A 27,513-nucleotide genomic window follows, 5' to 3' on the forward strand; every position below is an offset into this window, starting at 1 on the left:
GATACTGGCTGTTCCTCCCATTGCTAAGTCTCAGATGGAGGGCCGGTCTGTTTCTTACTTGGCTGCTAAACTCCAGAACGATTTTCTCCTCCCACTGAAATCTGTAGTTTGTCCTCCAAGCTCAGAGATAACCTTAATACTTATCTTAGAAGTTAACCTCTGTCTGTAAATATTTATTGCAGGCTCCTGCTGCTCCTTTCTATTCCCTCTCCGCTCATTGCGCCAGGACGCCCTGGAGTATTTGCTGTGCCTTACAAAATCACTAACATAAGATAACGTAACATAACATCACATAGTATACCATAACATTATCTGTCTTATTAGTGGTGACTGCTATTTAGTTTATCGTTCTGCTAAAGGATTGAAGAAACCTGCTCACCTAGTGTAGCAGAGTGGTGTTAGATGATGCCGGGTCGCTAGACAGGATTGAGTTGAGGACACCTGCGTGGTGCACTTTACACTAACATGTCTCTTGCCACTGCGCTGCTGACATTGCACAGTAAGGCTGTGCTTACCTGATAATTTAATGAGGTGGTATTGATGAAACACAATGGTTTGTCATTAACAATGATTGGTCTTTATCCTGAGTCTAATCTATAAGATTTAAATGTTGTGAGCAGGGAAATTCTTCTGAACTTCATGTGCTCTACGGGGTGCTTGTTGGCCATTGCTCTGGGTGCGGCAACAAACACCAAGTGAGCTACTCAAGTATTTCGGTTAAATTACTTTCGTGCTTGCATATTTCTGCTAGCTATGGTCACCATTTCCTGTGTTGGCAATGGACCCTTTACCCACATGTCTGCAGCAGTGTACATCTATAGACTACCAATGTTGGCCGTGGTCATCTCCAAGCCAGTCTGTCCGCTGCAATGAAACATCAAGGGGCTTAATTGTATTTTAGTGCTGAACCAGGTGCCAAGATACTGCAGAGTTGGCCATGATTTTTCAAATGCTAAAAAGCTTCAGAGGACACAGCCGATTCAAGTCAACAGAAGAAACAGAAATGCCTTCCTTTAGCATGATCTTACCAATTGGCCGCAGTTATTCCAATAGATGACACTAGTCATGGCACTAACAGTTTTTTTCTGAAAGCAGCAATATTTCATTTCATTAAAACACCTCTTCAGTGGCATACATAAAAAAACGTGAGACTTGCCAGGACAGGATTTGACTCAGTCAACTTACACAGATAAAGGTGGCCAGAATTCATCATAAGGAAAGCAAGGAATATTACCAACAAAGTTCAACCTTTGTGGGTGTGCAGAAAACATTAGCATGGACATACCGTCTTATACCTCGGACTCCTGCCTAAGGCTTATTTAAACTGAAATGTTCGTCCTCTAAGCAGACCGTTCCATCTAAGTCAAACTTCGCTTGACAATCTAAATTCCGGGAATTAGGCTATCCAATTTAAAAGTAAAAATACCAGTTTTACTTTTTCAGGGGACATCTAGGACTATAAAACCAGCTGTAAATATGTTAATATGAACTTCTATTTTGTGAAAATTCATGTTTATCATAGTCCTTTGCTCTCTCAAAGGAAGAACTAAGGGGCCGATAACGATGGCCGGCGGATTGTGCCCGCCGGGCCAGCGGTCGTGGTCACCACCGACCCGGCGGGGCTATCCTCCCGCCATCGTCCACAGCGGACGGAAAGACCCTAAGTGCGCAGGTGTTGTCAGTTTTATTCTTGGTGCCCCAAATGTGACATAGAAAGGTGATTCTGAATCTATTGTTGCTTTGCAATATAGCTAGCATATACAAAGTATCAGATGACCTAAAATTAAGTTAGGGGAAAGTTTCAGAAAGGAAGTATATGCAGGGGAAATACCAGCTTTTACTAATGGTGTGGGACATAACATTTTTATTGACATACTTCTCTCTTGTTATATCATACCTTCAATTCCTTTTCAAGACGATCCACTTCAGCTCCTAAAGTGTCAATAATATTTTCTCCATGTTTTAGCATAAATGCTTCTAAATCCTCAGGATTCTTAACTTGCAGAATTTCCTGGAAAAAATAGGCTTTTAAATGCTTGAAAACAACATCAAAGTTTACATGTTCATATTTTTGCAACACTTACTTAATGATGATTTTCATGGTAACAAAACATGTCATGGTAACAGTAAAAGACAAAAGAGGAGGCATTGGCCCCATTTTAGGCATTTCCATAAGCACTACTCAACACAAAACATTAATTAAAAAGTTGTTTGGCCTAAGAGAATGAAGGTGCAAAAAGTATCTGACTTCTAATATCTAATGCATACTTACAAGACAAAACAGAGAATGACTTGGTGTAGTGCGTTTGTAAGAATTCAAAAAGAGCCAGAACCAGGAAAGTTAAGGGAGGGGTGTAAGTGAAAGGAGAGACAGTATTGTATTTCAATGCAGCAAGTTGGAAGTTCAAGTTCAAGTTCGGGCATTTATATAGCGCACTGCTCACCCAGAGGGTCTCAAGGCGCTTGGGAAGGGGTTCATTATTTGTCGAATAGCCAGGTTTTAAGTTTTTTTCTGAAGGAGGTGTGGTTTTGAGTAAGACGGAGGCGAGTGGGGAGTGAGTTCCAGGTTTTGGCCGCCAAGAAGGAGAAGGATCTTCCTCCCATGGTGGATTTTCGGATGCGCGGGACTGCGGAGAGGGCTTGATTGGAAGATCTTAGTTGGCGGGTGGGTTTGTAGAAGGACAGTCGAGTGTTGAGGCATTCGGGACCTAGATTGTAGAGGGCCTTGTGTGCGTGGGTGAGAAGACGGAATGTAATTTTTTTGTTGACAGGAAGCCAGTGGAGGTCTTTTAGGTGTCCGGTGATATGATCTTGGCGAGGGATGTCCAATATGAGTCTCGCTGATGCGTTTTGGATGCGTTGGAGTTTTTTCTGTAATTTTGCTGTGATTCCGGCGTACAGTGTGTTACCATAATCCAGTCGGTTTGTGACTAGTGCGTTGGTGACAGTCTTTCTTGTCTCGAGGGGGATCCAGCGGAAGATCTTTTTGAGAATGCGAAGTATGTTGAAGCAGGAGGATGAGACTGAGTTGACTTGTCTGGACATCGAGAGAGAGGAGTCTAGGATGAAGCCAAGGTTACGTGCATGGTCTGTGGGTGCTGTGCCCAGAGCAGAAGGCCACCAAGAGTCGTCCCAGGCGGAGGGGGAAGATCCTAGGATGAGCACCTCAGTTTTGTCTGAGTTGAGTTTTAGGCGGCTATGTTTCATCCATTCGGCTACTTCTTTCATGCCTTCGTGAAGATTGGTTTTGGCGGTGTTGGGGTCTTTGGTGAGGGAAAGGATTAGTTGGGTGTCGTCGGCGTAAGAGATGATGTTGAGGTTGTGTTGGCGCGCGATAGATGCGAGTGGGCTCATGTAAACGTTGAAGAGGGTGGGACTGAGTGAAGATCCTTGTGGTACTCCGCAGATGACTTCGGTGGCCTCTGAGATGAATGGGGGAAGTCGGACTCTCTGAGTTCTCCCAGCTAGGAATGAGGTGATCCAGTCCAAGGCTTTTCCTTGTATGCCGATGTTGCTGAGGCGTTGTATGAGGGTGCCTTGGCAGACTGTGTTGAAAGCGGCAGAGAGGTCGAGTAGAATGAGGGCCGCTGTTTCTCCGTTATCCAGTAGTGTTCGGATGTCGTCAGTTGCTGCAATGAGGGCGGTTTTGGTGCTGTGTTTGGCTCGAAATCCGGGCTGAGAGGGATCGAGGGAGTTGTTGGATTCAAGGAAGGCGGCGAGCTGGCTGTTGACGGCTTTCTCAATGACTTTGGCCGGGAATGGGAGGAGGGATATAGGTCAGTAGTTTTTAAGTTCAGAGGGGTCTGCTGTGGGTTTCTTCAAAAGGGCGCTGAGTTCAGCATGTTTCCAGCTTTCTGGGAAGGTGGCAGAGTTGAACGAGCAGTTGATGACATCACGGAGATGGGGTGCGATGATGGAGTCAGCTTTGTTGAAGATGTGGTGGGGGCAGGGGTAGGTTGGCGAGGCAGAGTGGATTGAGTTCATTAGTCGGATGGTGTCTTCAGTGGAGATTGGGTTCCAGAAGCTAAGGTTGTTGGTTGGCGGAGTAGGATCTGAGGGGGGTGGGGAGGGTTGATCGCTGGGAGTGTTCTTGAAGCTGTTGTGGATGTCGGCAATTTTGTTGTAGAAGAAGGAGGATAGCGCATCGCAGAGGTCTTGGGAGGGAGTGATGTCGTGAGATGCTGCGGTGGGGCTGGTGAATTCTTTGACGATGTTGAAAAGTTCCTTGCTGTTGTGAGTGTTGTTGTCGAGACGATCCTTGAATGCTGATTTCTTGGCGGATTGAATCAGTTGGTGGTGTTTGCGGGTGGCTGTCTTAAGGGTGGCCATGTTGTCGGTGGTTGGGTTTTTTCTCCATGTTTTCTCTAGGGTGCGGCATAGCTTCTTAGATTTTTTAAGGTCATCATTGAACCAGGGAGCCTTTTTGTTGGTTGATTTGATCTGGTGCTTTTTCAGGGGTGCTAATTCGTCAGCACTGTGGGTGATCCATTGCTTGAGATTGGTGGCCGCATGGTGTGGGTCCAGTGAGAGGGTGGGAGGGTTTTGGTTGAGTGATGTGAGGAGTTGGTCGGAGGTGATTTTGTTCCAGTTTCTCCGGGGAATCGGTTGTGGGCGGTTGTGGGTCAGGGTGGTTTTGTAGCTGAAGTGAACACAGCTGTGGTCCGTCCAGTGGAGTGCTGTGGTGCGGTCGAAGGAGACGTGCTTGCTGGAGGTGAAGATAGGGTCGAGCGTGTGTCCGGCTACAAGGTTGGGGGTGTCAACAAGTTGTTTGAGTCCGAGATTGGCCAGGTTGTCCAGAAGGGAGTTGCTGTTGTGTTTGTTTTCAAGGTGGAAGTTGAGGTCTCCCAATAGAATGTAGTTCTCGGAGGCGAGGGCATGTGGGCTGATGAAGTCCGTGAAGTCATCGCTGAATTGAGTGCGGGTACCTGGAGGCCTGTAAAAGAGGGTGCCTCTGAGTGTGGTCCTAGGGTCGGTGTGGATCTGAAAATGGAGATGTTGAGTGGTTGCGAGATTATCGTCGGAGCTGGTCGTGATTTTGACGGTGTTCCTATGGATGATGGCGATGCCTCCTCCTGTTTGATTGGTGCGGTCTTTTCGGATACTCTTGTAAGCGTCCGGTATGGCAATGGCGATGTCGGGTGCTGAAGATGTGTTCATCAACAAGGAGTAGTTGGGCTATAAAGGTTAAACCCTCATGTGTCTGGGTATTCGGGGAAGGTGAGACCTCCAGTGAGGAAGGTATTAATCTTGCTATGCCACCAGGGAGTAAGCATGGAGCCATAGTATGTCCCTTTTGCCCTTCGGGGTGTGTGTTGGAGAGGGGCGTGCTTCTGGAGAATTTGGGTGATTCCTGGGGATTGTCTAGCACATCTGTGTCTTTCAAGAAGGGTCCCTAAGAAGAGTCAACCAACAGATCATTTGTAAGTAATCATGCCTACTAGGTCTTCAGACTTTCGGAGCAGGAATATCTGATGCAATCCCCTCTGGATAGGGAACAGGAATAAGAATCCTCAGCAGTTCTCCTGGGCCAGTATGACCGGGTATGTCCACTTGACTGATGAAATGAAGTTGTGTGGGAAGCCATCTAAGTGTCCCGGGAAGATGCCAGTGCATCTTCTGAGTGTTCCTGTGTTTGCCTTAAAACATGGGCTATAGTCCTCAGGTAGATCATGAAGGGTTGGACTTTTGGACAGGCGATATGGAAAGCCTGTTTTTCTGTTTCCCTGAAAGTAACACATAACTTGGGAACACAGTATTATTTGCAGGTTATATACAATTCACGTTAAATGTGTCCTCTCTTGGGATTTGAACATGGAGAACACAGCAATCACTACTAATTGCCTCTAGAAGTGGTTATGCTCAGGGAAAGAGAATGGGCATTTAACTGTTTCAGAAAATATTTCTCAGTGATTGTTGTGTCTTGTGTAAATAAAGTACATAGGGATTCATAGTACATAGAGCAGGTCACTGTAACTCTTTTAAATGCTCACCCTAACATATTGAATTTTGAACATCTTATCCATATGGAAGCGCACCTTCCCTTCCTAGTGGAAAATCCTCATCTCCACAACCATTCACTGGCAGTGCAAATTGGCACCCAAAGAGCTTGTGCTGTCCCAGGTTGTGTCTACTTGTCCCACTTGTTGTCCTTGCCCCAATTAATATGTTCTGGGTATTGGGCAACAAGAATTCCACATCCCTCAAACCACATCATCTTGGATATTGAGGTTCCCAAAACCGTCAACAAAAATAAATGTTTAGAGACAGGTGGATTCAAGCTTCATGTTTGAGCAATGTTGCCAGTTATCTTTATTTCTTGTGGTTACTGAACATCTGTATGTGCTGTGGGGGTTAATTTATGTTGTGGCAACTGTTAGTTGAGGTAGTTATCTTCTCATCTCATCCCCTCCCTCTCCTTCATTTCTAGAGTTTGGCAACTTGCTGATCACGTAGCTATCAGAATTATTTTGGTGTCTTTTATTGCATCTTTACCATTAAAGTACTATATGTTGTAAATTTAGAAATGGCTTAATAGCTGTACTATACCTGGATGTATTTATGAACTGCCTTTTGACTTCAAGTGTTTTGTTTGAAGGGTGGACTGTGTGATGGTCTGGTGATGGAAATGCAAACATTTGTAGTGTGGTGAAAGATTCCATTTGTAAAAGTTGGTTAAAAAAAATCCTGACCTTGGAGCAATACAAATCTTCCAAGCTGCTCATGTTTTTAGAGCCGGTAAAGGACCTAGTGATATAGGAAGTAAGACAATACGAGTGTAAAGGAGCCCTCCCTTCCATCAGAAAGGCTTTATGAGCAATATATTTTACATCGAAGAAAAGAACAAAGGGTTACTACTACTTAAATCTGAACGAGATCAACAATGGGCTCAATTACTGACATTTTCACTTGACTACAATAAGGCCTTTCGTTAGCGTATCAGGATGGAGGGAATTTATCTGCATAAAGTGCTGCAAGGAGGAGAATAGCTGGTAACGATAACGCTCAAAAGGTTCCCATTTTAGAGCCTTATTGGTCTTATTGCTGTGTCCTGCAGTTCGGCTGGGAAGAGAAGTTGTGCAAATTGCCTTGTTCCTTTCATTCGCCTCCTAATGTTGCATCATAATTCTGGGACCAGTGGAAACTGTGTTAAAAATTAAAGGGATCAGAATGATCATTAATCTACACAGCATGATCTACACAATGATCATTTATCTACATAATATGATCTTTATATCTCAGGACAAGTCCACCCTGAGGGTTTAGCGGTTATTATAAATTCTGTGCTACCTCCCTTAGAGTCCAGCAAAAATGCAGTTTCAAAGCTCTTGATAGATACAATGGAGGCAACATTATTTTTTCTGGGGTCAAGGCATCCACAAAGAAATAAGAGAAGGAATACTGAGGGATAGTATCTCTCAGGTGACTAATCAGCAGTATAAGCCTGCTAGTTTCATCAATTGAGGCAATATTACGAGTCCTCTTCATGACAGGGCACTGCAAGTCAGGAAAATTCCATGCGTTTGCAAAGAGTTGTAGTATTCAGTGAGTGACCAAGTTCCTTATGGGGCGAGAGAAACACTTTAGTGGAGAATGGCTCACATGGAAGCTTGGAGTGTTATAAAATGAAATTAAATAAACGTATAAAGCGCAAACAATTGTCCAAAGGCGTTAGGGCGCTGGAGGCAATTATTCTTTGGTAGGAAGAGAGGCAGAAAAAGATACAGGCCTGAGCACTCCGTTAAAGAGTAAAAAGCCAAGCTTTTAATGCCTTACAAAAAGCAAAAAGGAACTTGAGCTTGAAGACTGGTAATGGAATAAGGAAGAGAATTCCAAAGCTTCGATGCGGCCACCAAAAAGGCTCAGCCTCCCGTCTCGATTTTCTGTATTTAGGAAGAGTTAAAACATTTCTGCCTGAGGATGGCAGCTGCCTGGGGGAAGAATATCATTGTAACATGCATTTAAGACCTCTAGGCCCAAAATTATGGAGCGCGTTGTGAACGATACACAAAGCCTAGAAAATTATCCCTTTGTTAATAGGCAGCCAGTGAAGCTTCTGAATCCCCGCTGATACGGACTAGAATCTGGGGAATATCCAGGTACAAAACATTGTAGTAGTCTAACCTGGAAATAATAAGTGCTAATTCCACTTGTTTATGTGCTGGAAACGGGATATAAGGTAACACTTTAAGTATCCAAGAACAAGTCAAAACCATCCGGCTGTCCTGCAGGTCAAATGATAAATTTTTATTGCCCAATACTCTGAGGTTCTTAGCAGTCAGTTGGAGTAGGTAAAGCACTCACCCTGTCTGGCCACTACAAATAGGTCCATATGGATAGTTGGCTGCCAAAGATCAAGACCTCTGTCTTGTCTCCATCAAGTCTTAGGCCGTTTTTTCCATCAATATGGCAACCATATGCAAGCAGTTATTTTAATTGGTAGCGATTGCCTCTGTGTCATCAGCCTAAGACAGCGCTTGGAGCCCATAAAATCTTATGAGTTTTACCAGCGGGGACACAAATAAGTTGAATAATGTCAGGCACAGAGAGGAGCTCTGAGAAACCCCACATGGCAAAGTTATGACTCCAAACTAAACTGGTCCACCATAACGATCTGAGACAAATCAGTCAAAAATGATGCCAGGACCTTCAGCGCTAGGTCTGTGTCCCGAAGTTCTTGCAGCCGCTCAACAAGCAAGGTCGGGGAGATGGTGTCAACGGCTGTGGATAAGTCCATATGGGTCAAAGCCGCGGCCTGCCCCGTATACACAATGCAACAGATGTTGATGACTGCTGATACTACTGCAGTCTCCATCTCATGGTTACTCCTGAAACCAAACCTGGAGACATCCAGCAGTTAATGTTGTTCCAGATAGAAAACAGCTGGGCCTTCAGGTGTTTCTCCAGAATGTCTGTGGGTACAGGCAGCAAGGAAATAGGCTGATAGTTTTTTTTAGATCTGCAGGGTCTAAATTAAGCTTTTTGAGAAGAGGATTAACAGCATTTTTCCAGACGTGATGGCTTTATTCAAAATTCCAGTGAGATGGGGAACAATGATATCAGCTCCCACTTGCAAGACATTGGACGAGCAGGTTTCCATTGGGAACCGTGATTTAACACTGTGTAAATAGAGATCCGTCAGTTCTTGTGTAAAGGGAGTGAAGCAAAATAGAAGAGCACTAGGGTTTTCCATAGTGGTTGTGGTCTTTTGTAGACCTGGGTTAGCCGGCCAATCCATTTGAGAGAGGACAGGAGAGGAGACATAGATTTGAGGCAATCAAGTTCTTTATAGATTTTGAGATTGAGAATATTGATGTTAAATAATGGCACAACAATTTGTGAGAGTGCTCCAGATCTAATTATTGAATCAGACAGATCCCAAAGATTCAGATGGGGGAGTGTAACGAGGAGAAGTCCAGGTGGCAAATGGTCCCTTGTGGCAGGATCAGCTGTAAGCTTGGCGGCCTGACGTTTTAAATTCTGGCTTTAATGAAGCAGTACTATTTGCCATGGTGACTTCTTGCACCAACGTTTTGAAAGGTATATTGATCCCAGTTCAGTCAAAGAAATTTTAGACTCTCAAATTCTAAATAGCTTGCTGCAACATAGCCTATATGTCTGTGAATGCTTTTAAGTTGGTGATTTTATCTGGACATGAACTGTTGGAAGACTAGTCAGCAGGGGAAGCCCCATTGCGGTATGACTTTGAAAAATATTCTGCAAATCAGGCAGTCCAAGGGGAAATATTCTCGGATTGAGCATTTTAAAGTTCATTCTGAAGTTGTTCATAAGTTGGCCTAATAATAGAATTTTTTCTAAAAAGGCCCTGCAAGCAAATCTAATTATGTCCGATTTCTTGCAAACATGTGTTGATATCAGCGCTCAAAATGTGAGGGGGAAGGTCATTTAGTCAGATTTCTAGAAGAGCCAACATGGATATTAACCAATTTATTTCCTAGTCTGCTTAGATGACCGAAAGCCTTGCATGGTTTGTATTCTTCAACTTATCTTATCTTATCTTATGCTGTATTTATAGAGCGCACTGACACCAAAGGTTTCCTGGCGCTGTGATTAAGATTGAAGGTGGGAGTCATAGTTTACATAAGTTTTGAGAAGAGCCATGTTTTTAGGCTCTTTCGGAAGCTTAGTAGGGTACCAGAGGTTTTAATGTGAAGAGGGAGGGAATTCCATAATTTAGGTGCCAAGTAGCTGAATCTACGGCCACCCAGTTTGTTTAATTTGGCCATCGGCGTAATGAGAAGATGAAGATGGGCAGAACGGAGGTTACGAACCGGGCAATGAGGGTTGAGAAGGGATTCTAAAAAGGCCGGACCCTTGGACTGCCGGGCCTTGTATATCAGGCAGCCAATTTTAAAAGCAGCTCGCTGTTCAATAGGCAACCAGTGCAGCTTGGCCAGGAGAGGCCTGGCGGATTGCCATTTGGGAGTTTTGCAAATAAGTCTAGCTGCCTGGTTCTGCACCAGCTGGAGACGATGGAGGAGGGACTTAGGTAGCCCCCAGTAAATTGAATTAGAAAAATCCAGGCGGGAGAGAACGAGGGAGATGACAATCTGCACCAGGGATTCATGGGAGAATAAGTGGGAAATCTTGCGAATTTTACGTAGCTGGAACATGCTGGCAGAGATGGTGGTACCAACATGAGTTTTAAGGGAGAGATCAGTGTCGATGGTGACGCCCAGGCTTTTTACCGAATTCAAGGGTTTAGGTGGGGTGCCAAGCTCCTTAGGCCAGAAGTGAGGGCCCCAATACAGAGGGCTGGTACCAGGCAGGAGAAGTTCCGTCTTCTCAGGGTTTAATTTGAGCTGGTTGGAGATCATCCATTGTTGGATATGCAGCATTGCTCCCTGAAAGTTGGATACAGCATCCTGGGAATCTAATGGAAAAATGATTTGCATGTCGTCAGCATAATTGAGGACAGTGCAGTTCCAAGAGCTCAGTGAATGGATAAGTGGGCGCAGATATAAATTAAACAATAATGGAGACAGGGAGGAGCCCTGGGGGACTCCACAGGTAGTGGGAACCTGGGTGGCGGTGAAGGGGCCTAGATGGACTGTTTGAGCTCGGCCCGAGAGGAAGGACTTGATCCATTCCCAGGCGGGTCCCTTGATGCCTGCCTGTCCGACACGGTGGAGAAGGATGTTGTGATCCACCGTGTCGAAGGCGGCCGAGAGATCCAGAAGGACCAACGCCTGAGGGAACCCTCTATCGGCATTCTCCCGAAGGGTGTCCAAGACTTTTAGAATGACTGCTTCGGTTGAGTGAGCCGGTCTGAAGCCTGCCTGATTAGGTACCAAGAACCCGGAGCTCTCGACGAATGCCGAGAGGCAGGTGGTGACGTAGGCCTCAAGAAGTTTAGAGATGTAAGGCAGAAGAGAAATGGGCCTATAGTTGGCAGGATTGGCGGGGTCGGCTCCTGTCTTCTTTAAGAGGGGGACCAATATGGCTTCCTTAAATGCCCTGGGGACCGAGCCGGAGCTGAGGGAGGTATTCAAAAGGGGGAGGATACAATCAGGCAGAGCAGAAAAAGTTGCCCTAAGAACTTGGGGGGGGCAGCAGTCCCTAGGAGATCCAGATTTAACACGAGTGGTAAGCTCAGAGAGAGTGCTGGCGGTGATTGGTGGGAACTGGATGAAGGAGCAAGGGTTAAGGGGGGGGGAGTCAGAGAGGCTAACAAGGGTAGAGAGAGGAATAGCATTCTTGATATTTACAATTTTTTGAATGAAGTAAGAATTGAGCGAATTACAGGTTTCTTGGGTGGGGGCCTGGGTTGGAAGTACTCTGTGGTCAGATGAGAAATCGTTGAAGATTTTGAAGATTTCTTTAGATTTATCACTAGCTGTGACGATTCTTTCCGTGATGTGTGAGGCCTTTGCTTTAGTAATAGCGTTCTTATATTCATTACGGGCCCTCACAAACTCGGTGCGGTCCTCCTTGGAGTAGCCCCGTCTCCAGTTTCGTTCCAGGTGACGCAGTTTAAGTTTCTGTACTTTCAGTTCCTCTGAAAACCAGCGATGAGAGTTGCCATGTCTGGTATGGGCAAATTTAGTGAGAGGGGCGAATATGTCGCTGGCTGATGACAGCCAGCTGGTAATCCCATCCGGCATAGAATCAATATCTGATTCGGGGTGGGTAGTGGGGCGGGTGTTGGTCAAGTGATCAATAAATCCCTGAGAATCATAAGAATTCCATTTGCGGCTCAGTCCCCCGGGGAGGGGAGGAGCCTTGAGTTTCCCTTTAATTGAGATAGTGACGTCAATCAGGTGGTGGTCAGACCAGAGGCAGGGGGAGATGACTGGGCAAGACAGGACGAGGTTGTGAGTCCAGATATGGTCCAGAATGTGGCCCTTGATATGAGTAGGGGAAGAGATGTGTTGGAACAGCATGAGGCATCCAAGAGGAAGAACAGAGAGCATTGCAAAGGACCATTTTTTTATTTCTTTCAGAAAACTTTAGTAAGAGGAGTCCGTTGGGTGAACCTAGAGTATATTATAGAAATGTTTCTCAAAGTGTTGCACTATATCAGGTATTCATAACCTGTATGGGTTATGAATACCTGATATAGTGGGATAGATTTAAACCAATTCAAAGAACGGTTGAATGATTGATTCAGTTTTTAATATGTTTTGTGGTGTTCATTACATGTAAGATTCTTCCATTGACCATGTTTTTTTACTTTTAATGTTTTACTAGATTTTTTTTAAACTGCTCAACCAGAATATGGATGTTTTGTTTTAGAAGTTGATGGGAAGCATATCTGATTTAAGAGAATTTGTCAGCAAGGGCAAAGGTACAGCCATCGACGCAAAAGAAAAAGGTGTTGTTGTGATGCCCAGAGAATTACAACTGCGTGCTTTTACTTTTTTTTTTTTTTTATTTTAAAAAAAACCTTTATTGCACATTGTATAGTACACAGCGGAAAGCCTACAACCCAGTGGGCCGGCCGCTAACACAGTTCGTGATTCAAAATGCAGCATTTCAAAATAGTCATTAAACCATCAGTCTCTGTATAAATCCAAATAAGGTCACTGCGAAAGAAAAGTGCATCCCAGATATCTGTATCGACGCTGGATGAGGTTTTTGATTTTACTTTTTTTTTTTTAAAACAACAACTTTCAACTTCAAACGTTAGGAATATTATTACGATCTTGCATGAATCAACACAGTCTGAGTTACAAGTACCTCTTGGGAGAGGCCTACTCTAGTCCCTTACCCATATATTCGATTACTCCCCACCAATCTTACCCTTACATCCACCCCCAGCCTCCCACGTAACAATTCAAATAGGAGATCCCGTACAGTATCCTTGGCTTCTCTTCTCCTCACACATCTCACTTAGCTTTACCCCACATCCTCTTCCTCGTCGGAGACATCTTGATCATCTTCCAGCAAGGGGTCACAAATTTCCCCCCTGTACACATTCCATTTCGTCCAAACCTTATTCCACTTCCCTGGGCAGGCCCGGTTAGAATATACTGCCCTTTCGGTTACCATCACCCTGTCCATATTTAAACACCACTGTGACTTGGTCGGCATTTCTGCCGCACCCCAGCGCTGTGCAATGTCTCGTTTTGCCACCAGTAATCCTACCGTAACCCAGAGTTGTTCATATCTGGAGAGGTCAGTAGGCTCCCATATGTTTAACAAGCACCTCCGTGGGTCAGGCAATAGCGACAGGTCCAACGTTTGCGAGATTGTGTGGAGTATCTGTTTCCAGTATTCCCGAATCTTGGGGCATTCCCATATGGTGTGAAAAAATGTTCCCTCCTCCCCACACCCACGAAGACAGTAAGGATGTGGTATCCTATGGATGCGGTGTAGCATGGTCCTAGTGTAGTAAACCCTGCGTAGTATCTTGAGTTGTACTAGCCGCAGTCGGGCCGAGAGGCCCACTTCCCTAGGGTACCCAAGCGCCTCATTCCACTCATGTTCGTCCATTTCGCTAGTGTCACCCTCCCATTTCGCCTTTAACAGGAGTGTCGTATCTGGGAAGTTATTGAGCAGTTTGCGATATGTGAGTGATGTTGCCCTTTCCATCATACAATCAGTAAGGAGGCGGTCTTCCAATGGCGAGGACTCGGGCAGCGTTGTGTCGGGGGGGCAGGGCTGCGAGCACCGCATGTTGTATTTGGATGTACCTGTAAAGTTCCCTGTCACCAAGGTCATATAATTCTTTTAGCCGGTTAAAGGGTATCACCCCGTTCCTCTCCCAGAGATCACCCACCGTGGAAATCCCTATAGTATCCCAGTACGTAAAACCCTTGCTGTTCCTCATGTTGCCCAACACCCGAGAATCCCACAGCGGGGTCATTTTGGTGATCTTCCCTTTCCAACCCAGCGCTGCTGTTGCTGTATGCCACAACTGTACTGTCAGTTTAGTGGGCCCCAGCAAGGCACAAACTTTACGGTGATCATACAATGGACCCAACAGGTTGTTCGTGCCCAATTGTGCCCTGTCAGACTGGAACGCTGGCTCGGTTTGAGGTGCGTGAATCCACTGGTTCATCGGCTTAAGGTGTGCCGCCCAGTAGTACAGTCTTAAGTTAGATAATGCGATGCCACCGTCGTACCAGCCTCTGTGCAGCTTGGATTGTGCAATGCGTGCAGGGAGGTTCCCCCATAAAAGGTTGGAAACCAGCGCTGCCACTTTCTGGAAAAACCTAGGGGCTACAGGATAGGGCGTATTTTCGAGGACATACAAAAAACGTGGCAACGCCATCATTTTATAGAGTGCAGCTCTACCCAGGAGTGTTAATGGAAGACCCGACCAGAACGTAACATCTCGTTTAAGTCTATCCAGGTGAGGCTTCAGAGTCTTATCCGTGAATTCCGTTGGATCCCTAGTGACATGAATGCCCAGATATTTAAACGACGAGCCCGCTATCGTTAGTGGGCACGCCTCGCCAAGGTTCGGGGCCCGCCCCTGCAAGACATACAGTTCCGACTTATTCCAATTCAGCGTATAGCCGGAAACGCTGCCGTGTGTGTCACAAATATGCAATAAAGCCGGAACTCCGCATTCGGGGTCTGTTAGATAAATCAACATATTGTCTGCATATAAAGACAGTCGGTCCTCCCATCCCCCACTCCATGATATGCCCTTGAGGAGAGGCGAGGTCCTTATGAGGGTCGCGAGGGGTTCCAAGGAGATAGCGAACAGCAGGGGTGACAAAGGACAACCCTGCCGTGTGCCCCTCCCCAGCGGGAACGTGCGCGAGATATGTCCATTAGCTACCACGTGTGCCATCGGGGCAGTGTATAATAGTTTGACCCACGCAATAAAGCGGGGCCCGAATCCCAAGCGCTTCAGTGCATCAAAAAGATATGCCCATTCCACCAGATCAAATGCCATTTTAGCGTCAAGCGCCAAAATGACTGCTGGTGTGTTGATGGAATCTGCTCTAGCCAGCACGCCGTGCAGCCTTCGCAGATTCAACGCGGTGTTTCTGTATGGCATAAACCCGGATTGATCCGGGTGTATAATCGACGACAGATGGGGCAGGATTCTGGTCGCTAGGAGTTTAGCCAAAATCTTAACTTCGGCATTTAGCAAGGATATGGGGCGATAAGAGGAACACTCGTCAGGTGGTTTGCCCGGTTTAGGAATAGTTACAATGGTCGCCGCTCGCTGATCCGGCGGAAGGGAACCCTTCTCTAGACATTCCTTAAACATTCCCAATAGATGTTCACTGAGGGTCCCAGGCACTGCTTGGTACCATTCAATGGGTATGCCATTGGGTTCCATTGCCTTGCCCGGGTTTAGAGCCCGAATCGCCAGTTGGATTTCATCGGCGGTGATGTCCGCTTCCAACTAATTTGATGCTTCCGGTGACAATGTTTGGACCTCAATCGGAGCCAGGATGTCTTTGGCCATCTCAGGTGTGATCACACGTTCCGGGGTGTATACCCGTTCAAAATGGGTCGCGAGTAGCTGCGTGATATGTCTTGGGTCTGTGTGTACCGCCCCATGTTCGTCCTTCAAACGTTGGATCCCCCTGGAGTTACCCTCCCGTTTATCAAGCCACGCCAACATTTTCCCAGCTTTTTCACCCACCTCGTAGATCCTATTTTGAGTGTCGGTTATGTGCCCTTTTACTTAGATGCGCAGGTGGTCGTTGTATAGTTGTTGTTGAAGGGTAAGTGCGTGAAGGGTTGATGGAGAAGGGTGCTGTTCATGGACTGTGGTCCGTTCCTGTAAAGCCACCTCCAGATTAACTAATTCCTGAGACAGCTGTCTTATATGACCTGTGATGGAGTTAGTGGCTTGTCCCCGCAGGGACGTTTTATAGGCTTCCCAAAGTGTCTCGGGGGAACGCACTGAGTGTATGGTTTCTTGGAAGTATTGCTGTGTTGTTCTTTTCAGGGCCTTGCGAACCTGTGGAACCCTAAAGTAGGTAGCGTGAATGGGGTAAATGCGTTTGCGTGATCGTGCCTGAGAAGAAAGTGTTAGCGTGAGTGGCGAGTGGTCTGAAATCCCTTGAGGGTGAATTGCCATTGCGTTTATATGTTGGAGGCCCTCTCCCAGCGTCAGGAAGTGGTCAATGCGAAAGAGACTGCCGTGCACAGCGGAGTGAAAAGTGTATTGTTTCGTACCAGGGTGCAAATGTCGCCATATGTCAGTCAGTCCCATGGCCGTTTCAAACCGCTGGAGGTAGGAGACCACCCCCGCCTGAACCGGTGTGGGGTGTCTATCAAGTTGTGTGTCCATAACTGCATTAAAGTCCCCCCCCAGGATGATCTCACCCTCGGGGAGAGTCAGAAGGAAGTCACCTAATTTCGGGAGGTGAACCGAGTGCAGTGCCGGTGGGATATATACTGAGACCAGATCAAAAAGTTTCCCCTCCCACTGCTACTGCAAGGCCGCGAAGCAGCCCTGGTCATCAGTCTTAGTCAGTAAGGGGATGAAACGTGGGTTTTTCTGTATCAGGATACCGGTCCCCCTGGAACCGGACGTGAACTCAGAGTGGACCAACATTTTATATCCTCGTCTATCCAAGGCCTTGGTAGCCCCCCCCACCAGATGAGTTTCCTGCAGTAGGGCTATGGTGGGTTTTTGTCTTTTAATTGCAGTCAGTACCAACCCTCGCTTGACCTTGTCCCCTAGACCTCTCACATTCCAGGACAGCAAACGTAAGGGAGGGCACTGTGACTCAGGGTCCACTACCCCCCTTACCGGGACAGAGTTATCAGCCATTAGGTACTACGGGATTCATGGTGTATTGGCCAAGAAGTGGATCCGGTATGGTGGCTATGCCGGTGCGTAGCGAAGAACTAAGGGACATCACGGGGGCTTACGATTATTGTCCATCCCACCCATCTCGCACTGACTCATACAGAAATTCAAACATTGTCCTCGACCGTATATATACATTCCTAACTGTAACAATACAACCCCCCCCCCCATCCCACCTCCCTGCTACCCTGCCTAACGGACTTTCAACTGCCCGCCCCCCAACTGAGCAGAGTGCTTAACCCATCCCGCAACCAGAGTACTTGCGTGTAGGGGGGAGAGCGTCTCCCCGAGCAGGCGGCATCCCTGCGTGCCGTTGGGGTGTTCGTGCCAGTGTCCAACTGCAGCTATACAACAGTGTGTAAATGGTCAGCGATTGCCCTGTTCATGAGAATTGGAGTATGGGGTTCATTCTTCACCACCGGCCCCCGCAAAACCATGGGACGGAGAGCCCTCCGCACCTCCACGCCCTGACGTCTGTGAGCCAGTTCTGCTGTCGATTCTGCGATCCTGGTCGGACCTGTGTCGCCTTCGCTGCCGGTCCACAGTATGCTATCCCTCAAGCCAGTCCCGGGCCGCTTCTGGAGAATCGAAAAACCATACTTTTTTGTTAGCCACTACTCGCAGCCGGGCCGGAAAAAGCATCGAGTACGGCAGTTCCTTTTCCCTCAAAGTTTTCTTCACCTCCAGGAACGTTCTGCACTTTCTAGAGACCTCTGCCGTGTAGTCAGGGAAGAAGGCAATTCTTTAGTTCTGTATTTGAATCGGCGGCGCCACCCTCGCGGCCTGCAAGATGGCGTCGCGTTCCCTGAAATTGAAAAGTCTTGCCAGTATTGGTCTGGGCGGACCACCTGTCTTTGGTTTGCCCCCCGGCACTCTGTGGGCCCGCTCCACCGAAAAAAAGTTCGAGAGGCCTTTGGGCTGGAGTCTAGTTTTAATTATTTCTTCCACGTAGAGGTCCATAGCGCCCTTGTCTTCAGATTCCGGCACTCCTAAGATTCGAACGTTATTGCGCCGGGAGCGCCCTTCTTGGTCATCCAACTTATCTCTGAGTAGTTTGTTATCCGTTTGTAGCCGTTCCATCGCCGTTTGTAACTCAGACACATCTTCGACCAATGATTTAGTGACCACCTCCACCTGCTTTACCCTTTCATTCATTTTCTGGAGGTCCGCCCGTATCAGGGTGACTTCCGTGGCTGTCGCTCCTACTGTTGCCTGCACCTGAGCCAGCGCCGCCAGAACGTCCTCTAGTGTGGCCTTCTTCGCCCCCTCGGACTCCGACGTTTTCCCCGCATTCTTGCGCTGTTCTTGGGGAGGAGTCTGTCTCTCGTAAGCGAATTTGTCCAGTTTGGCCTGTGTAGTGCTATTCCTGGGGCCTCTGTTGGACATGGCTCTGGTCTTACGATCCTCTCGGACCAACGCAAGTCCGTGATCAAATCAATGAGGGCCGATGCTTTGTTATCCCGCCGACGTCTGTGGGAGGTCACGTTAGTTGTCCGTGGCAGTAGTAGCCACCTGGAAGGTCTCCAAGACCGCAGGTCTTTATCACCCCGCCATGCCGGGCGGCTCCGCGGGGGCGGTTGCTGGAAGAGCAAGGGGACGACATGCAGCCAACGCCCAAAATGGCGGGTCCGGCCGCCCGAGCCCCGGCGTTATCTGCGGCGCCTCAGGGCGTGGTCAACGAATATCCACCGCCACAGGCCATCTCGGGCCCCGCTTGTATCACCAGGTCGCCAGAGGATGATTACGGATTGTCCTGGCAGTGCGTCCCGGACACCGGTACATCCGGCCAACCACCGCTGCCAAAAGATTATTTCCGGCTGGGTCCCATGTGTACGCAACTCCGCCGCCTCCAGGAGAGCGCTAGGCCCCACCTCTCGCCGTCTTCTGCCAAGCGATGTCGCACTGTTTCAGGGTCTTCGCCGTCACGAAATTGGACCACCGGGTGCTGTACGACCTCTGGGTCCGATCCACGCCTCTAAGCACCTCGAAAATCAGGATAAATATGACGGATTTGAGTGGGAAGCCGCCTCGTCACGGGAGCCTCTCTAAGCTGCGGCCGCCATCGTTGGCTGCTAGCCACGCCCCCTCGCTTTTACTTATTTCAGTTTCCACCTGGATAAAGGTATATAGTGTTTTAATGTGGGGGTATGGAGAGAACAACAAAAAACTCTTGACAATCTACCAAGATTTCTCTAGAAGTGGGATAGTGCAGGCAGTGGGTTAAAGCAGGAGTAACTCTTTGGAGGTTTCACATAAAGGCAATACAAATGCCACCCATTACTACTATATCAATATTTCGGCCACTTTATCAAGCAATTATGAACATATGTAAGTTAGCAGTGTTGCACAATACATTGAAAATGGCTTTTCATAACATAGAGGTGACATTTTACCATAGTGACTAAATCTAACAAAATTAGGTGTGTGTTATTCAAGTTTACGCATTTAAAATACTAATTCTACAAAGAAGACTGGCATTTTTGTTAATGTTACTATTCAAATTTAGAATGGAGAGTGATGAAAGGATAACATATATATGTCTGTGTGTATATATATATATATATATATATATATATATATATGTATATTCACTGAAAAAAAAACATCGGTTTCAGACATGTTTTAGTTAGGAATTAGCTTTTAAAAAACTGCAATGCAGCTCCCTGGTGCATACAGTAGATACCTGATGGGCTATTTGACCCTCAGGGACCCTCAGTATTTAAAGAGAATTAGTTCCCCAACTTAAAACGCGCCACAGGGGGCGTTTGCACAGTGGTGAAGGAAGGGGGCATGGCCTGAGGTGACATGTCTGCAAACACGCCCTGTGGCGCATTTTAAGTTAGAGAATTAATTCCTCCTTAATCCGGTGGGTCCCTGGGGGCCAACTAGACTATCAGGTACCTCAGTATGCGCCAGGGGCTGCGTTGCAGAGAGGTGTTCAGAGACCACGCCCCTTTTTTACAACACTTTGCAACGCAGCTCTGTTGTGCTTACTGGAGGTACCTGGTGGGCTAGTTGGCCCCCAGGGACCCTCAGGATTGACAAGGAATTAACTGCACAACTTAAACCGAGCCACAGGGTGTGTTTGCACACATGTGAACTCAGGCCCGCCCCTCCCTCCACCACTGTGCAAACGCGCACCGTGGCACGTTTTAAGTTAGGGGATTAACTCCCCTTGAATACTGAGGGTCCCTGGGGTGCAAATAGCCCACCAGCTTTCCTCCAGTAAGCGCCACAGAGCTGCGTTGCAGTCAGGTGTAAAAAGGGGCGTGGCCTCAGAACACCTCTCTGGCCCCACTCCAGAACACTTTTTTTTTGATAATCAACTTTTTTATTGAAATTTTCAAACCATAGAAAATCATTGGTAGCGCATTACATAAGAGCAGTGCATTCCTGTCACTTTCATGTCCACAACATAGATACATTAATATCCCCAAAAACAAGAACACTTTTTTTATTTTTACTTGTGGGACCCCATGAGCAGGCCTAGGGGGTCAGGGTGTTTCTACCCAGCCTCTCTTTTGCGTTTTGCTCGTTTTTTTATTAGGTTTCTTGTGCCTCGCTCCTAAAGAGGCACAAGATGGTTGCCAACACTTCCTGATTTGGAGTATTGACAGCCAATTAGAATACAGCTTGTGCTCTGCAGGGTGTGCAGATCCACCGCGGCCACATATATATTGTGATTTTGATTTTCTCAGGAACTACTGAACGGATTTACACCATTTAACCAAAAGGCACGACTCTGAACCAAGGTCTACCTTTCTGTCGATGTGCCTTTGCTATGTCTCAAGATATGTGCTCCAGTGGATTTTGAGTAATTTAGGTTAAAAAAAATATATATATATCTATAAGCGCGCCCCGGTACGCGCACCGGGGCGCGCTCCAGCCGCTACGCGAGTACGCGAGCGGAAAGCAGATTGGCTCTCGGGTGTCTGTCAACATTCCAAACAGTCCGGAGCGGCCGCAATATTGTGTCTCTGTAGGATCGACACACAAGAGGTGGCAAAAACAAAGGGGGAAATGTCCAAAAGGGGGCAAGGTAGACCCCCTAGGTTTGATGTGGGGGCCATAAAAGGGCCCCGCGGGGCAAAAAAAATTATATTTTTTTGATTTGCGCGGGGGGAGCGCCCGGTACGCGCACCCTGGAGCGTACCTGGGAGCGTACCATGGGGAAAAAAGAATGAGCGTTTTTAAAAAATGTAGCATTTTTTTTATAAATTGGAGGTAGTTCTAAAAAGAACTGTTTTTTTTATTCTTTTTGTTGTATATATTTTTTTATTGTTTTTTGGAACATTTTTTACTTTTTTTGGCTTTTATGAACAATGTTATATTTTTTTGTAATTTTCATGGGGACAAACAAAAAACAGGGAATTGTAAACGGCTCAACTGAAGAAAAAAAAAACAGGAAAAAATTAAGGTTTGTTTTTGCACTTGTGGTTGTCTCCAGCACGGTTAATCAGTTGAATACTTTGCTCTCCATAGCAAATTGTAGTCCCGCAAAATTTACAAACTATTTTAAAATCTCCAAACTGGTTTTGGATATTTGGGACAATCTCCCTTATCTCTGGACCCGATGGAGTGGGTTGTTTACTTTGGGAGGTGCTGGGAGCAGATTGGGGAGGGTTTCTGGTCAGTTCTCTGACCTCTGCCGCAGCATAGTTGTTTGGGTGCCGGCGTTGCATGTGGCGAATCATAGTGTTGTTGTTGCCAAAAGAATACTTTTTGGCAGGGTTCCCCCTGGAAAGTACAGTGCCACAGATCAGACAAGTAACTTTGGGAGCATTAACTTTCTTTAGGCCCCTTGGGATTTTAAAAAATCCAAGACAATGTGCTCCTTTGGCTTATAGGGGGTATTGTCTTCAGGCAGGAACCTCCTCCTCCTCCTCCTCCTCCTCCTCCTCCTCCTCCTCCTCCTCTTCTTCTTCTACACCACTGTGGTGTTGTGGTGGTCCTTGTGGTGGTGGTGGTGGTGGTGGTTGAGATGCTCCTGCTGCTGCTGCTACTGTAGCCATTTCTCAGTACAAGTAGGTCTGCAAACAGGTCTTCCTCAGTCAAAGTACAAAGTGAGAATGAGGAAAAAAGGTGGGGGCTTTCATCATTTGGAAAAACAAAACTGTTCTGAACCAATGAAAAGTGTTATTTTCAGGTCACATGACCCGACGCGCTTACGCTATGCGCCCCGGGGCACGCCCCGGAGCGCTTATGTAGCGCGATCGTATGCGCTCAGGTGCTTCTGGGTGCGCTTACGCAGTGCGTATCACGTGGATGCGGCTACGCGATACGTCACAATGATGTTTTCGTTTGCGGAAATAGCGCAAACGGGACGCTCACCGGTACGCGCACCGGGGCGTGCCGCAAGACTGCGCTTTCTGGTGCGCACACCGGTATGCTCACCGGGAGCGCTCCAGGGCAAAAAAACAAAACAAAACAAAAAAAAAACAAGAACGTATTACAAAAATATACAATTTAGGATTCATTATAAAAAATATATTTCATAGCTATAGAAATTTGCTAATAAAAAGAAATTTTCTGAAAAAAACATACGTTTGAGGCCCTATATATAGTTAGGAATTAGCATTTAAAAAACCTATTAAATTCACTGAAAAAAACATAGGTTTGACATCAGTTATAGTTAGCTGGAAATTTTACTGACATAAAACCATTCAAATTCCCACGTTATAGTTAGTTGGACTCACTATAACTTGCGCGCCTGCAATGCACTGCTGATGACGTCACATATTACATCACTCATGACATGGTCAGTGACATCACTCATAATAGGTTTTTTAAATGCTAATTCCTAATTATAACTGGTGTGAAACCTATGGTTTTTTCAGTGAATATATATATAAATAAAATAAAATATGCTAATCTTCGACCTGTGACAAGACTAACCCCAAATACCTGAACTAAAAAATAGGAAAAAAGGAAAGGAAAAACATTCTGAGAATTTAAAAATAATAGTACTATTGGATAAACGTATTACGAAAACAAAGAAAAGCAAAACAATCGATTCACGCTACAAAAACGTAGAAAAGCAAAACAATTGATTCACGCCACTCTTGTGGTGAGTTTTGGTCAGATATGGAAACAGTGATACGAAGAGCAGCTGAGGGGACAAATTGAACATGAATAAAATGGTGAATGAAAAACCAGGATTGGGAGATAGTTCACCAAATGTTGTGCTTCATAAAACACAAATACTAAGCAACACTTAGTGAATCAGTTCCTCTTCAGACTCTCAACACCTGATAGGACCTACTGACAAAATCCTATGATGAATGCAAAAGTATTTAACTAAGTCATAAGGGAGGTATGCCTGAACCCGAGATTAAAATAGTTTAAAGAAAGTTACATTCTTACAGGAAAAGTTAAGGTAAACGAATGAGATGCATTCTGTACTTCAGACTGGACAAGTATATTCATTGATATGAAGGAAAGCTTTATTTGAAGGAAGAAGACTGGAGAAAAGTCACTAGATTGCTCAAAATTGCTGAACTAAGATTGACCATTTCCAAAGACTATCTAAGAAAGAGTAAGCTCTCTATAAGCACACTTCTTAAACAGCTAGAGGGGATTTCTTAAAAAACAGGATGGCAATCTACAAACTGACCAAATTCCAGTGCCCCAGGCCGTAGAAGCAAGCAAGCAACATTTTCTAAAGACATCCGGGAACATTGGTTGCACAGATCATACAATTCCAGAGCAATGTAGCAAGAGGTATACGAGTAGCAAACCAGAAACCTCTTAAAAACGTAAAATGGAGAAAAACAAAGTGTAGGCAGCAAGATAAAAAAATAATTACAAAGCATGTTGGAGTCATGTTTCTACGATGATGGAAGGGAAAAAAGGAATGAAAAAGAAGAGAAATATCAAAGTAAAGAGGGATAAAAGGAACATAATAGAGAAGAGAAAGAAATGATAAGAGGGGAAAGAAGGAAAAGCGAGGACGGAACGAGATAAAGGAGAGGTTGAATAATAGGGAAAAATGTTTTGCACCTGTGTGTGCATATATGCCTATAGTCCGTGACCATACGAGTGCCTCCAAGACCCCCTGACCCCTCCGCCTCCATTTTGTTGATTGTTGTCCTCCTCCGTAGCCCGCACCGCCTCCCAGCTGAGCCGCCCTCCCACAGACAACAAACAGCGCTCCCTTACCTGGAAGCGCCGTGACTCGCTCTTCGCTTCCTAGCTGAGTGGTTGCTCCCCTGTGACTGTGGTATCGTTTTTGCAGCGCATTGTACCGAAATCTGATCTATACCGACTGCCAGCTGTGTGCTTTGACCGCCGCTTTGCTTATTTGCTTGTTTAATTGCCAGCGTTATTTGCATTTTTGAATTGCCAACTTTATTGCTGAATTAGCGTTCTCCCCCAAGCGCTCTTGCCGTTCTGACCCCTCCGCCTCCATTTTGTTGATTGTTGTCCTCCTCCGTAGCCCGCCCCGCCTCCCAGCTGAGCCGCCCTCCCACAGACAACAAACAGCGCTCCCTTACCTGGAAGCGCCGTGACTCGCTCTTCGCTTCCTAGCTGAGTGGTTGCTCCCCTGTGACTGTGGTATCGTTTTTGCAGCGCATTGTACCGAAATCTGATCTATACCGACTGCCAGCTGTGTGCTTTGACCGCCGCTTTGCTTATTTGCTTGTTTAATTGCCAGCGTTATTTGCATTTTTGAATTGCCAACTTTATTGCTGAATTAGCGTTCTCCCCCAAGCGCTCTTGCCGTTCTGACCCCTCCGCCTCAATTTTGTTGATTGTTGTCCTCCTCCGTAGCCCGCCCCGCCTCCCAGCTGAGCCGCCCTCCCACAGACAACAAACAGCGCTCCCTTACCTGGAAGCGCCGTGACTCGCTCTTCGCTTCCTAGCTGAGTGGTTGCTCCCCTGTGACTGTGGTATCGTTTTTGCAGCGCATTGTACCGAAATCTGATCTATACCGACTGCCAGCTGTGTGCTTTGACCGCCGCTTTGCTTATTTGCTTGTTTAATTGCCAGCGTTATTTGCATTTTTGAATTGCCAACTTTATTGCTGAATTAGCGTTCTCCCCCAAGCGCTCTTGCCGTTCTGACCCCTCCGCCATTTGTTGATGTTGTCCTCCTCCGTAGCCCGCCCCGCCTCCCAGCTGAGCCGCCCTCGCCCCTCCTCCCCCACTATCCATATATGACAGTAGTTCCCGCGCGCAGCGTTCACGCGCAGCGATCGCGCCCAATCCGCGCCGAAGGTGCGCCAAAGGTAAGCCCGTCTACGCCCGTCCGCACCTGGACCGCGCCCAGCGCCAGACCCCCTGCCCCTCGCGCTGCCCAGCCCGCCCGCATTACCTACGATGCCCCCTCCCTCCTAGCCCTCAACCCCGGTCGCGCCCCCAACTGCGTCCAAGCCGCTCCTGGACACACCCATGGACCCTTCTCCTGCATTTCCTGCAAATTCATCGGTACCGTCACCAACTCCGCTACGCTCACACCTCTGATTCCCGATCCCAACCACCTACAATGCATCCTGCTCAACACCCGATCGGTCCACAGGCACGCCATTGACCTATGGAAATCTACTAGACACCATCTCTCCAGATGTCGCCTTCCTAACAGAAACATGGATGAACGCTTCCTCCGCCCCAGACATCACCATTGCCATCCCTGAAGATTATAAGATCACACGCAAGGACCGTACCGGCCACACAGGAGGAGGAATCGCTATCGTCCATAAAAAATCAATCCGCATCTCAACCAGCTCTGACGCCAACCTCGCCAACTCCGAACACCTTCACTTCCAGATCCACATCGACCCCAAGACCACACTCAGAGGCACCCTCCTCTACAGACCATCAGGACCCCGCGCAAAATTCAGTGAAGACATCACGGACTTCATCACTCCACACGCGCTCCCCTCCAAAGATTACATCCTTCTGGGAGACCTCAACTTTCACCTTGAAAAGATCAACGACCGCAACACCACCACCCTCTTGGACAACCTCGCCAACCTCGGACTTAAACAACTAGTCACTTCCCCCACCCACATCGCAGGTCACACACTCGACCCCATCTTCACCTCCAGCAATCATGTCTCCTTCAGCCACACTACGGATCTCCTCTGGACTGACCACAGCTGCGTTCACTTCACCTACAACAAGCCGAAAACCCATCAACCACCTCCAACCAACTCTGCAAAGAAACTGGAACAAAATCACCATCGACCAGATCTCCTCATCGCTCCTTCTAAACACCCCAGCCCACTCTTCTAACCCAGACCAAGCCGCCGCCAACTTCACCCTATGGTTATCCAACACCGCCGACACCTTAGCACCACTGAAAAAATGTCAAAGCAAACCTGGCAGCAAGAAGGCCTCATGGTTCAACGATGATCTTAAGAAGTCCAAGAAACTCTGCCGCTCCCTTGAAAAGGCCTGGAAAAAAGACCCAACCACTAGCACCAAGGACGCCTTCAAAAACGCCACCCGCACACACCACCAACTAATCCGAAAGGCCAAGAAAACAGCATTCAAGGATCGACTTGACAACAACGCCCACAACAGCAAGGAACTTTTCAACATCGTCAAGGAATTTACCAATCCCTCAGCCAACTCCAACGACATCACCCCCTCTCAAGCCCTCTGCGACTCCCTAGCCTCATTCTTCCACAACAAAATTGCAGACATCCACAACAGCTTCGACAACCAACCCGGAGACCAACCCACCCAACCATATGCTGAACATTCTCCCCCCTTGAACACCCTTAACGACTGGAACCCAATCTCCACTGAGGACACCATCCGCCTGATGAACTCCATCCACTCAGGATCCCCCACAGACCCATGTCCTCACCACATCTTCAACAAAGCAGACTCCGTCATAGCACCGCACCTCCGAGACGTCATCAACTGCTCCTTCAACTCCGCCACCTTCCCGGAAAGCTGGAAACACGCTGAACTCACAGCCCTTCTGAAAAAACCTACAGCGGACCCCACCGAACTCAAAAATTACCGCCCCATTTCGCTCCTTCCATTCCCGGCCAAAGTAATCGAGAAAGCTGTCAACAACCAGCTCGCCGCTTTCCTCGAAGCCAACAAATCCCTCGACTCCTCACAATCTGGCTTCCGAGCAAAACACAGCACTGAGACCGCCCTCATCGCAGCAACAGACGACATTCGAACTCTACTGGACAATGGAGACACAGTCGCCCTCATCCTCCTCGACCTCTCTGCAGCCTTCGACACAGTCTGCCACAGCACCCTTTTACAACGCCTCAGAAACATCGGAATACAAGGAAAAGCACT

At 47.1% G+C, this 27,513-nt stretch overlaps 1 protein-coding gene across 2 annotated transcripts in view; it reads right to left on the minus strand.

Annotated features, from left to right (window-relative positions):
* The window catches only part of SLC30A9 (solute carrier family 30 member 9), a 783,215-nt gene that overhangs the window by 103,275 nt on the left and 652,427 nt on the right, over positions 1-27,513 (minus strand). For both annotated transcript variants that reach the window (XM_086962700.1, XM_086962699.1), the window contains exon 17: positions 1,898-2,011. In XM_086962700.1, coding sequence (XP_086818826.1) covers positions 1,898-2,011 — 114 coding nt within the window. The remainder of the gene's footprint in view (positions 1-1,897; positions 2,012-27,513) is intronic.

This window comes from Lissotriton vulgaris, chromosome 3_1 (assembly GCF_964263255.1).
Source record: "Lissotriton vulgaris chromosome 3_1, aLisVul1.2, whole genome shotgun sequence".
Lineage (NCBI taxonomy): Eukaryota > Metazoa > Chordata > Amphibia > Caudata > Salamandridae > Lissotriton > Lissotriton vulgaris.